Genomic DNA, 12,956 nt, shown 5'->3' on the forward strand with positions numbered 1-12,956 from the left:
TGTTTCTCCTTATTCTTCATGTTTTTGCTGAATAGAAATTGTAATGAAAATAAATAGAAGTGCAGAAAGTTTCATCACTGAAATGATTTCTTGTGTTTAGTACTAATCTAATGTTGCTGAAGGAGGTAGAACAGACACCATTTTTCACCCGAATCTCAAAGAAGAAAAGAAAAACAGTGGAGAATAGTTTCCATCAAGGCCACTCCTGTTCTCTCCTGTAGTTTTTTTCCTCCCACCATCACCCTTAATTTAGTCTTTGTATTTGATTTTTATGCCACTTCATTATTATTAATTATTTATTCCATTATTTCCTTTCTCTCCAAAGTTCAGATTGTTCTTGCTCCTTTGTGTTCTATTAAAACAAAACGAAAATGAAGCCTCTCTTAGGAGGAAAGATGGATGCTAAAGCTAAACTTTGTCTAGCTATAGTTTGCTTTTCAGGATAAACTAGTTAGATTTTACAGAGTAATATGAAATAGTGAATAGCATTAGGATTCTCTTGTATAGTGGGCAAAGGGTGGAAGTGTCGGATGTGTGGGATTTGAGTCAGATTTTCTGGTAATGAATTGGAAGTGGACTGAACCAAAATGTGAGCATGTTCTGTTGTCACAAATACCCATACACTGTGAAATCTCAATACTAATATCCTGAACACTTAAAAAAAAGAGTTTAAAAGAGCATGTTTTATTGCCTTCTTGCTAAGTCTCTTTGCCTTGATCTGGAAAGGTGGGTCTGTCCTGTCATGCAAAGCCCTAAACTCCCTCTATGTTGAGTGAATTTGACTGGTGCTCTAAGGTCTGATGAAAATGATTTATCTGTAGGGTAGGAGCTACAGGTGTCATATTTTTTTTCATTTATCATTCAACTCCATGGAAATTGATACATAATTGCCTTAGAAATAGAAGGCTTTGAGGCTGATTTACCTATTCCTAAAGCCTGTCAGATTACCTGCTCAGTCTCTGCTGATTCTTAATAAGAATGTTCAGTACTGTCTGTGACTTCCATTCGATAGAATGATTCAAACTTCTACTGTGTGGCTGTCCACAGTGGCTTCTTTGAAGTCATAGAATCTGTCAGGTAATTTGGATTAATTTGGATTTAATAGCCTTAGAATGAGTATATATTGACAAGAATAAGTGAACATATTGCTGTTACCAAAGGAAAGATTTCTGTCTTCTACTAAAAAGTAATCTGTTGTACAGATTTTTTTACTTGACAATTGTTGCATTTTAAAAATTCTTAAAGTTACAGGAAGTCTTATTTTTTTAAATGAGTGCTATCTTGATTTTATGTTAATGTTTAATTCCTAACTTAGGAACTTAAAAGCTGGGAAAATACATTTTCTTAAATGTACTTCATTTCTCAGACAGCTCTCCCAGCAGCTGCAGCAGCCATCAGAGACTGATGTCAGTGAATTCTCTGTTTTTTCATTTCTTCCTCATTCAGAGTGGGAGTCAGTTGAACTCTGGTGGCACAGTCAGTTTTTGAAAATTTTTATCATTAAAATGATTTTTTATTAATGATTTTTTAAAATTTTAAGACAATACTGGATTTCTGTGGCTCACAGCAGAGGGAGCCAACAGGGTTCAGTGTTGTCAGTTCCCTCCTTCCTTACATAAACCCTGAAACTTAGTAGGAAGTTTGAATTATGACACATGTGGTTTTGTTTTTGATTATTTTAGAGCAGTTTTTTGGGTGAATTTAGATAAAAATAGTATTTATTCTCTAGAGTAAATATTGTGAACTTCCAAACTTGCTAAATCTCTCAGTGATTTTTAAGGGGCAGATGCTGTCCACTTTAATTTTTCTTCAGAGGTGTATTGCAAATAAAGATCTGTACCTTTTACAGCAGCAGCTTACAAGAAGATGCTCCTGTTGTCGGTCATTTCCTTTATCCATTGTTTGTTTGTTTGGGATGCTGACATCTCCCTAGTTAGCAAGAAGTGAAATGTTTTGGCAGCTAAAGTTGCATGCCAACTTCTAGTGTCTAAGGCATTAACAAACTGTGGCTTGTAATATTGTAAATTGTTAATTTTGACTACAACCTTTAGTAGATGCAAGTGATTCATTTCTGTTTCCACAGTGTCCTCTATATAAATTTTCACTTTTATTTCACCTTTGAACCACGCATTTTGTACTAGACCTTTTAATAAGTAAGTGGGTGAAGTTTAGGATTCAAAAAAGAAATAATGCAAATTTTTTCATATCCAAAAGTTAGACTACTACTAATTTCAAACACAAATAATTTAATTAGTATAAGGTATTGCTGTGGACAATATTTACTGTAACTTATTTTGCTGGGTCTAGTCAAAGCATTTTTTGTTTTGATTCTTTTTACTCTGTGGAACTTGATGACTCTTGTTTATAACCTTGGCAGAAGTCGTGTTCAGGAAAATACTTTTGTCTTGTATTTGTCCTCATTTGAACCACATGTGAAGAATTTAATGGTTTTTTTTCCTCTCATAAATATTTAAACTCATGATAAGTTGAAAGAGAATGACCTTGCAGTAGGAGTATCACAAAGATGCTTAAGAAAGTTTTGCTTTGGGGACCTCCTCCCAGTCAAGAAGAGCATCAAAGAACTTGGAGAGGTGTGATCTGAGCCATTAATGGATGAATGTTGAATGGATATCAGCAGGACAAAATTGTATTTGTCAGGGTTGGTGAAAAGGAGGTTATTCATGGAAGGTTTGATTGCCAAGTTCTAGCTGGGCATGGGTAGGAAATGTATCTTGAAGTTCTTACCCAGGAGGCTTTTTATATGAGAAAATTCAAATTAAACATAGTTTAGATGGCAAGTAGAACCTCTAATTAAAATAATGGATCAGGAATAATAAGAGTATGATATGTTTTATTGGGTGGGTTTTTTTCCTCTTCAAGGAGTCTCTGAGGAATTTCACTAAACTCTTTCAAGCTGCCTGTTGTTTGATGCCATACCAACTACTTAAATTCTAACATATTAAAGGAAAACAGAATCAGTCTTTGCAAAGTAGGGGTTGGATATACTGCATAGTGAGGGGACTGTTGCTCACTTTGCTTGAATTACCCTAAATGCAAACCTTTCCACTACCAGTCACAGCTGCCTCCTAGTTACCCAACAGGAAGGCTGGCTGTTAGTGCAAGCTCGCTGATTATTTCCAGCCTTTGTTTTTTTTTAAATCAAAGTTATTACAAATGAAGTAACTATCTGTGAAGCCACACTGTTGCTAAGGGAAGGATTTGAGGTATTTCATTAGGTACTGTGAGGTCCATAAGTGTTTTAAAAGGGATTTGCATTCACATTTATATGTTACAATTTATCTTTTAAAAATAAACTTATGTACAAAGCATGTAACTTTGCAAAGGGCATTTTGGTGGCTAACACACTTTATTCATTGCCAGGCTTTTTTTCATACTTGGAATTTTTCTTTTGCCAGCAGTTTCTAACCTGTTTCAATAACATTGTTTTGTTCACTCTGCAGAGATTCTCCTGGTTTATAAAAGGGGCTAAGAAAGGGAGAAGAAATCCTGATGTATTTTTATGTACTTGCTCTGTGTAACATGTTCATCTAAACTTTGTTTCTGTGTCTTCCTCTGAGCCTAAATAGATGGCTGTATTCCAGTGGAAATTAGAACAGATGGTTCTTTATTAATCCATCTAAATTTTTCCTGTACTAAAGTAGAAATTCTTTTCTTCTCTCTCCCCTCCCTCTCTCCACCTTCAAATTTTACATCAGTCCCTACCACAGCCGCTAGCACTCCTGATGCTGTTGACAAATACTTGGAGACACCTGGAGATGAGAATGAACATGCCCATTTCCAGAAGGCCAAGGAGAGGCTTGAAGCTAAGCATCGCGAAAGAATGTCTCAGGTAAGGGGGAGATTTTATTCCTGAGTGTGTGAGTTTGTCTGTCAAGTAATAAGTGATCCTTCATCTTCCTATTTCCCAAGGCTTATTCCAGGTGCCCTGCCAGTTTGCAATGCTGTAAAAACATCATTTACTGCCTTTCTGACTCTTGTCTAAGAATTCAGCTGTCTGACACGTTTATGGTTCTGTCACCATAAGTTGCTACAGTTACTAGAAGGGTTAAATGAAAAAAAACTGTAAAAAAGTCTCTCATCTTTGTGGGAGAATGTTTGTCTTGTGAGATTATTCATGTTTCAAAGTAAAGAACTTGGCCTCTCTATTAATTGTCCTTCCCTTGGAGCAGCTGAGGGCAGTGGTGTTGAGCATTTTCTGTGTGTGCCCTGGGGGTATTGTAAGATCACATTTATTCATCTAATGGTTTTGAGCATCAAGGTAACATGATATGCATCTAAAGTCAAAGAAAAGAGGAAAAACTGGTGCTTTTGAACTAAAAATCCAAACTGAGTCAACCCTTTTCTTTCCCTTCAACCAAAGAGATTTGTGTAGCTGTGAAACTGTACCCACATTCTAATCCAGTGAGTGATGAGCTACCCACTCTCTCAGAAACAGGGCTCATAATAGCAATGCCAATAAAAATAGTCACAGCTCTTTTTTAATAGCAAAAAAGAAAAATATTAGAGGTTTAAAGGAAAGCATATATTTTGAGAATGAAAAAAGCACAACAAATGAATGTAGTATAATTCAGATGCACTTCATATACCCTTGCAGCTAATTTACTCTATTTTTTCATTATAACTTGTTCCCTTGATGGGATTTCAGTGTGTCTGTCTGTTACTGATACATTACTAGTCTTTAGTTCTGTGCTAAAATATTATTCCAAAAATGAAAATAAAATGTTTTGAATGAAAATAAAATTAAGCTCTTGTTGTACATCCATGCCTATTGGTACTGTAGCTGTGCCTGGCACTTCTCTAATAAATTGGGTAGCTCATCTTACCTGAAGCACTCATCCAATTGGTGCAAGCCACATACTGAGAATATGGAATATGACATGTCATAGATAGGAAGATAGGTGCTCCTCATCTGCTTGGGAAGTGTTGAAGCACAAACAATCTGTCTCCTCTTTAAAAAGAGAAAATAGAGACAATTTAATGGACAGGGAATCCGGAGAATAAAAAAAGGTTACATAGCCTGCCTAGCAGAAGAGAGACCCTGCCTTGGCTAGGCGTGCAGAGGGTTGGTGAATAATACAGTCACCACCCCATCATTCCTTCCCCTTGAGACAACCTTTTTGTAAAGAATGCTGTTGAGGTGGGTTTCTTGAAAGCAAAGGATAGTCAGTGCAGATTTCCTTGGTCTTCAGATTCTCGCTGTGGTTCCACGTTTTTCTCCAAAATCCCGGTATGTAAAGCTTAAGCTGCATAATTTGGGGCAGTATTTGGGTGAACTGTGTATTTTCTGTGTTAACATGAGCATCTGGAGGACCCTGTCAACTGCAGGGTGTGATTCAGAGGTTGGACTGAAACTGGAGCTGGTGCCCTCATGAGCACATTTCCAGCCATTCTTCCTGTCAGCACTGGGCACACATGGGGTGAGGCCGTTCAGTTGCCCCTCCTGCAATGTCAGTCCTCCAAAAACAAGTCAAATAACAGCTCTGGCCAGTTCAGCAACCTAAGACAGCCATGGTTAAAAGAAGCATGATAGGTACATTAAAAAAATGTAATCATTAACTTGCCTAAGCTGCTTATGAAATCACATCTCTTATAGGACATGTGTTTTGAAGTACACAGATCCCCTGCAGAGCTTTAAAGATCAGAAAGATCTTCAGGGAAGATCTAGAAGGGAAAGAGAATTTTTAGAAACTTCAGTTCAATACTGTACAAATAATAACTTGCCTCTCCATGTTAACCTGTCAAATGTTTTAAAGATAGTAGATGCTAGTAGAAAAGCCAGCTAGTTCACCATTCTGTGTTTCCTGACATAAACATATGTGTCCAATAGCACTGGTTTCCTCTTCTGGCAATTTATTTTAAAATGGCTTTTACATTTTATATTAAATCAGGTATGTTCTTAATATAAAATTCAAATATATATAAAATTATTGGGGAACTCTTACTTATTATGTTAAAAATAGTGCTGAATAAGTTAACTTTGTCACATCTTTGCTGTCAATTATTTTCTCAATAAAAACAAAAGGTAACAAATGAAAGTCACTGGCCAAGTCCTCCAGCTGTACCAAACTTTTTTTTTTAATTCAAATTTAAATTTTTCATTCCAGTTCTTTCAAAGCTGAAAATTGGAGGCTTAGAAAGCAGCAGAAATGCCCATTTTTCTTCTAATAAAAAAAGAAAAAATGATCAAGTGATTCTTTAATCCTGATAAGTGTCATAATCTGAAATAGATTGGTTTGTTCACAAAACACAGATAATTTATTTCATTTAATAAGAAGTCTAGTGTTAAAATAGTAATGGGTTTGGTGCACACCTTATTTTGCAACAGTCAGTTAACTAAGAAAAAAATCAGATGCATTCTAGCTGACATGAAAAATGTAATTATCTAAGGAGTAGGTAAGTTTATCACTAAACTTGAAGTGAAATATTTTAAAACATGTCATCAGGGAAAATGTAAATATTCTGCATATCCTTTTTCTGAGATTTCCCTTAATTTACCATGAAATTATGACAACTTGTGTTTCTTTTTCTTTTGTATAAAGATGTTCACACAAGCAGAGACCAAGATTCTGTCAGTGGTTATGTCACATCATAGTTCACAGCTCATGAAAGATTTTAGTAGGGAAGTTTGACTCTGTGATGTCCTGATGCACCTGGTTCAGATTCTTTCAATCTCTTGTGCTCTAAAGTGTCCATCTCTTTAGACTACAGATCCTGAAGGTTTCTGCACCAGACCTGAAGCAACAAGGCTTATAAACTTTCCTATTTTACAGAAAGTACTGTAAGGAGAATTACATTAATACACATTTTAAGCTTTTCCCAAGAATTAATAATGCAGCCTCAATAGCAGGAAAACTGTATTCCCATGCAAAGAGGGGTAGCCAATCACTGATGCATGTGTAACCTTTAAATGTTTGCTGTTCTCCAAAAGAAAACAGGGAGAGGTTATGTTAACTGATTGCAAGGTGTCATGGTTCTTGTTTCTTGTTTTGGAACAATTCCCCTTTTTCTCTTTCTCTTTTCATTTTGTTAATGGCTGTACAGCTCCCTTACTTAATTAGTTGCTGCTAAATAGCCTGATGAACCAGATACCAAACTTTACTCAGGGGAGCAGTATATTTATACATTTCTCTCCTAAGACATCCTGTGACGTCCTCATGTCTTAAATTTGCTCTTCCTTTGGCTGTCTACGATATTTTTGGAATTGTAGCATGTAGAATACTTATGATAGGAACTTAATGACACCTTGTGTCCTAGAATAGTTTTGCTTCTTGGAAGTTTATTTCCAAAGCAAACATCTGAAAATACTGCAGTTCTCAACCAGCCTGAACAGGTCTGGTGTTCGTTTTTGGGGTTTTTTTTGATCATTGAATGCTAGTTGCCCTAACATCCTGAATACATCTTCAGCTGATTTTTAGTCTCAGTGACACTGTAGAATCACAGAATTGTTTGAGTTGGGGGGACCTTAAAGATCATTTAGTTCCATCCCCCTCCCATGGGCAGGGGCACCTTCCAATACATCAGGTTGCTTAAAATCCCATCTAGCCTGGCCTTGAACATTCCCAGGGATGGGGCATCCACAACTTCTGGGCAACCTGTGCCAGGGCCTCACCACCCTCAGAGTAAAGAATTTCTTTCTAATATTGAATTGAAACTTACTTTCTTTCAGATTAAAACCATTCCTCCTTATCACTACATGATTTGAGAAGTCCCCTCTCCTGCCTTCATGAAGGCCCCCTTTAAACAATGGCGGGCTGCTATAAGCTCTCCCTGAAGGTCTCGAGACTCAAAAACCCCAAATCTCTCACCCTGGCCTCACAGAGGAAGTGCTCCCATCCTTATCATCTTTATGGTCTTCTTCTAGACCCACTCAAGCAGATTGATGTGCATCTTGTGTTGGGTGCCAGAGCTGGATGCAGCACTGCAGGTGGGGTCTCACCCCCCAGAGCAGGGGGACAGAATGCCTTCCTCAACCTGCTGTCCGTGGTGTTTTGGATACAGGATACACTGGGCTTCCTGGGCTCTGAGCACACATGGCTAGCTCATATTTGGTTTGTCATCCACCAGGACACTCAAGTTCATTTCCCAGGGCTTCTCTCAGTTGATTCATTGCCCAGCCTGTACTGATTTTGGGATTGCCTCAGCCCTGGTACAGGAGCCCACACATGGCCCTATTGAACTCGAGCCTGTGGTTTTCCCAGGCCTGCCTCTGAAGCCTGTGCAGGTCTCTCTGGATGACATCCCTGCCCTGTAGAGTATCAATCACACCACTGACCTTGGTGTCACCTGACTGAGATTGCTCTCATTCCTGCTCTCCATGTCCTCAACAAAGATGTTAAATAATACCAGTTCATGTATTGCTTAGATTCCACCATCTCTACTGCAGTGTATGGGAAGCCTGTTTCCTTCCTTAAAACTGTCCAGTTAATAGGATTACCCCCCTCAGCTGTAATCAGGACTCTTTGGAGAAGTTTAATGATATTACCAGAAAAAAGATCAAGACTTAAGTGTGGAAAAAAAGCCCTTGACAAAGACAGACACCCTTTTGGCACGGCTGTGAACCATTCTTACTAAGCCAACCTTCAGGGAAGTACCTCTGCTGGCCTGATTGTGCTAACCCAAATGCCTGCCGTAAATTCTTCTCTTGCAGATATGATTTTGTGCCCTAGTGTAAAAAATGGGAGTGAATGAATTCTGCTGCTTCAATACATAATGAAATTTTTGTACTTAGCATCTCTTAATAATGAATGACATTTTCCATACTGCCTCTTTCCCTCCTACTGTCCTTTAGAGCCCAATTTCAAAAAGCATCTGCCAGGCTCTCTAAGGCCTGAGTTTTGAAGAAGTTGGACTTTGAAATGGCTTGCTGCCTATATCTCAAACAGAAGCTGTTGTTTTCCCTGTACAAAGCCTCCAACCCTTGAAGAGCCCTAAATCTGTATGTTTTTCATAGGTCTGTGCTGTCAACAGAGCAGAATAAGTTTGTACGTGCAGAGGCCAAGTTTAGCCTTCTTTTGCACCTATGTAACTGGGGAATTTTTTCTCCTTCTTGCTCTTGGGGGCTCTGTGTAGCACTGTGGCTTATTTCTCACTCACAAATCACTCACTCACAAATGAAGTTTTAACCTTTGGTGGGAGCAGGAGTTCCCTGTGGGTGGTAGCATGGCCCATGGATAGCTGTACCTTCAGTTGGTTAGCACACACACACAGATGCTCTCAAGCATTGAAGTTCTTCTCAGTTACAAAAATCACTCAAATCACAACAGTAGTTACAGGAATATTCTTTCTGCAAACAGCTGTGTAGTTCTGGTTTTTTCCCCAAAATCTTTCAGTTTTGTGGCACCAGAGCTGAACTCTGAGGCACTAATTTACTTTCCTCCCAACTAGCTCTATAGGCTGTCAGTTTATCACCCTGCCTTCCATGCCTTAAAAGATTTAATGAAATAAAATGGACAGACACAGACCTGGTGTAGCCAAAGGTCCTCTTAATCACCTTACCCACAGTGCTTATTTTTGTCATGAGGTTTAGCAAAAGGTTAGTTTGGGGGATAAAGATGGCAAGGCAACTGTTGTTCTGACAATCCATAACTGCTCTTTCAGAGTGAAAAAGTTAGGCAGATGTCAGAGATGTGATTTTAAGACAGAAAGGAAGAAGATGAAGAAGAAAATCATGAAGTTGCTAATCTAGGCCAATGTTCAAGCTTGAGCACAACATTGTAGTTCATAATTTGGCTTAATGCCATAATTTCTGGGCCTCCTGTAAGTTCACATCCTGCTGCTATCCTCTCTAATCACAGAGGAGCAAAGAGAACTAACTCTTTGAGTAAAACAGAAAGAACCATGAATATTCATTTTCAAATATTGGTTCAAATATTCCACAGAATGGGATAAAACCCAGAAGTGGTTAGATGTTGATACCAAAAATTGGATGTATTTTATTTGAAAGAGGTGAAAAGAAAAGGAAAAGAAAAGAAAGGGACAGGGAGAGTGACAGAAATGAAGTAGAAGCATATCACCCTCCATGGGTCCCAATGATATCATTAGTCCCCTCTATCTGATCTTCTTGGACGTGATGGTCCCCTGCTGAAAAGCATAGAATCCCATGGATTAATACACATTTGGGCAGGTGGGAACACACAGGTACCTCCCTGAGGGGAGCCAGTTATACACTGTCCCTTGCAAGACTATGGATCTGTTGCATCATGTAGGATCACGTGCAGTGCTCTGGTGCAGAGTCTTGGGACTCCTTTGGGGGTTGTCATGATCTGGCATAACACAGAAAACCAAAGCAAACTAAGCTTCTGTGAATAAAATGGATCAGACCCAAGACAGTTTTAAATATACCCAAAAAATGTGATTAAAACCAAACAAGGTTAGATGTTGTTGCCAAAAAAACTTGATATATTTTATTTAATAGTAAAAGAGGCAAAGAGAAAGAAAGATGAAAGAAAGAAATAGAAAAAGAGTTGTGCATAGGGAGTGAGGGACTGGGAGAGAGTGACAGGGGTTGGGTAGACACATATCACCCTTCTGAAGGTCCCAATGACATTTCATTCTTCTCCTCCATCACATCTTTTTGGTGGTGAGGATCCCCTACCCTGGTGGTGACAAAAAGTACAGAATCCCATGGATTAATATACGTTTGGGCCAGGTAGGAATGTCCAGGTGCCTGCCCTGAGGGTGCTAGCTTTGACATGTCCCTTGCAACACTGTGGGCCTCTTTCATCATGTTGCAGTGCTCTGGTGCAGGGTCTGGGGACTCCTTTGGGGTGCCATTGATGGGCCATGACACCCCCTCAGCTGTCCTTCACATGGATGTGGCTTTTCCTGGAGTGAAGGGACCCCAGGCTCTTCTGCCCAGTGGAGGATGGGCATTCACTGCCTCTCACCAGAGACTTTTTCTACATACACCCAAACCCCTCCTCGTCCCCCCTTTGGTGGGTGTCTGTGCAAGCCTGGCAGCAGATAAGCCTGGGGCTGTGGCCTCCACCCCTGAAGGTGCTGGGCTGGGCCCTCCCTGGTTGCTTTTCCTGATGCTTTGAACAATAGTGTCACTTTTCTTATCTCTGTTCCTTAGGGAGTTTAACTCACAGTTCAGGGTTTCAGTCAGGAGGCCCATTCAGGGTGGGCTTGGATGGTCTTCTGTGCAGCTTTTGTTATGTACTTTTGCTATAATAGACAAAAGCATAAAATTTCAGTCTCTGACACATCCTGCCATCAGTGGCATCTCAGGTCTCTGGAAAGATGCTGCTTATGTGCATGAATTATTTTCTCAGCCCCCACAGTCATATGACCTAAGCACAATTAAGACCTGAGTGCTTAATGCACACTGAATACACAGCAGCACTCTGGGAATTAACATGTTTTTTTCCAGAACACATCACTGTGCTCTAAATTGTGGTGTCAGTTATTGTCATCTAGTTCTGTTTTGTCAGAGAATCAGTGAAATCTCCTGTGCCAAAATATTGCAATAGCAGCAGGTGGGGGGTGACCTCTAACCTCAGTGCTCTGCCCATCGTGTTCTCTGTCATTAGTTCCATGCTACAACTCCTTGTAAATTTTGTTTTCCTGCTGCCTTAGAGCTTGGCTTCAATTTAACATCAATGGGTATTGTCTGATGAGAAGATAATGTAAACTGAAGAGGCAGTTTTAGGCTGACAGTTACATTGGTTGGAGTACAGTTCTTGGGACTTAAATTTCAGTTTAGTTTTCAGTAAAAGAATGGGGTGAGATAAAGACTGTGATTCTAACTATTTAGTTTCTGGTTTCTGCTTTTAACTGCTGCCTAACCATGCCTCTGGTGCAGCCAAAAAGCAGGCAAAACAATTTCTCAAATTTCACCAAAAAAATTTAAAGTTTACAGCACCCCATTAGCTTCCCAAAAGATCAGTCTCCATTCTTTTGGGCTGTTATTGAGGCCTGAATCTCTTACAGATAAATAATTTTGCTGACCATGAGATGATCTGTTTTTACCATAACTGATATATTGCTGTCTTGAGATACACTCTAGGGTTTGGGGTTAAAAGGAAGATTAGAACTTGGCAACAAAATCCCATACAGTGAGTTGTTTTGTAGTGTAGGTTTCAGCCTGCTGGGTAATCCTACAACCCTGTATAGAGCTGAGAGGTATTACATTTTAAGGCCTGGGACTTGCAGAAGTCTCCTTTGAGCTCAGGTCTCTGTGGGTTGTTTTTTTTAAAGGCACAGGTTCAGCCAGGTACCCTTAGGCACCACCAGCACTTTCCAGTCTGCTCATCAGAGAGCCTGATTAGCAGTGTCTGGTGTGTGTGGAAAAACTGGGAAGCCTGATATAGGAGGTGAGTGCTGGAGGCTCAACTTGCAAATATGAGACACAGCAAGTGTTACTTCTTATGCCTTTGGTATTGGTCTTGGTAAAATTTCAGTTGTCCATGTGGACTCTGATAATTTAAAAAATTATTTTGACAATTTTTATTAAATTATGTGAAAGTGTGTGTTTTATTGAGAAGGGAAGGAAAGGAAATGCACATTGTGAGTAATTGCTTATAGGTTTCTTATCATGCTGATCCTGCACATAAATAGTCACCTATTTGTGTGCACTTCATTCAGTGGGAACAGTTGTTCCTATAGAAAATGTATTATCTGAAGAGACTGCTGTCTGGGTGTGAAATGAGTGATGCCTACAGAGGACAGAAAGGTTTCAGATCTCATGGACAACAAGTTAACCCTCTCCCTGACTACTGAAATACTACTGCTCTGTGTTACAGGAAGAGGAGGCTTCTCACTTTGCTGAAAGAAATGACATTGAAAGATGTCCTATGTTATTTTTCTGACAGTGTTGTACTGGAGATATATATTCAGTTCTTGGAAGTGTTTCTACAGCCCCTGTTTCTGGACAAATAGCTGGACTAGCACAAATTATGCGTAATTTTTGATCTGCCCTACTCAGGCCAGTGATG

At 39.2% G+C, this 12,956-nt stretch overlaps 1 protein-coding gene across 5 annotated transcripts in view; it reads left to right on the forward strand.

The window, feature by feature from the left end:
* The window catches only part of APP (amyloid beta precursor protein), a 199,456-nt gene that overhangs the window by 130,640 nt on the left and 55,860 nt on the right, over positions 1–12,956 (forward strand). For all 5 annotated transcript variants that reach the window (XM_064726344.1, XM_064726352.1, XM_064726330.1 and 2 more), the window contains one exon: positions 3,717–3,850. In XM_064726344.1, the coding sequence (XP_064582414.1) occupies positions 3,717–3,850 (134 nt within the window). The remainder of the gene's footprint in view (positions 1–3,716; positions 3,851–12,956) is intronic.

Source organism: Zonotrichia leucophrys, chromosome 1 (assembly GCF_028769735.1).
Source record: "Zonotrichia leucophrys gambelii isolate GWCS_2022_RI chromosome 1, RI_Zleu_2.0, whole genome shotgun sequence".
In the NCBI taxonomy this organism is placed as follows: Eukaryota; Metazoa; Chordata; class Aves; order Passeriformes; family Passerellidae; genus Zonotrichia; species Zonotrichia leucophrys.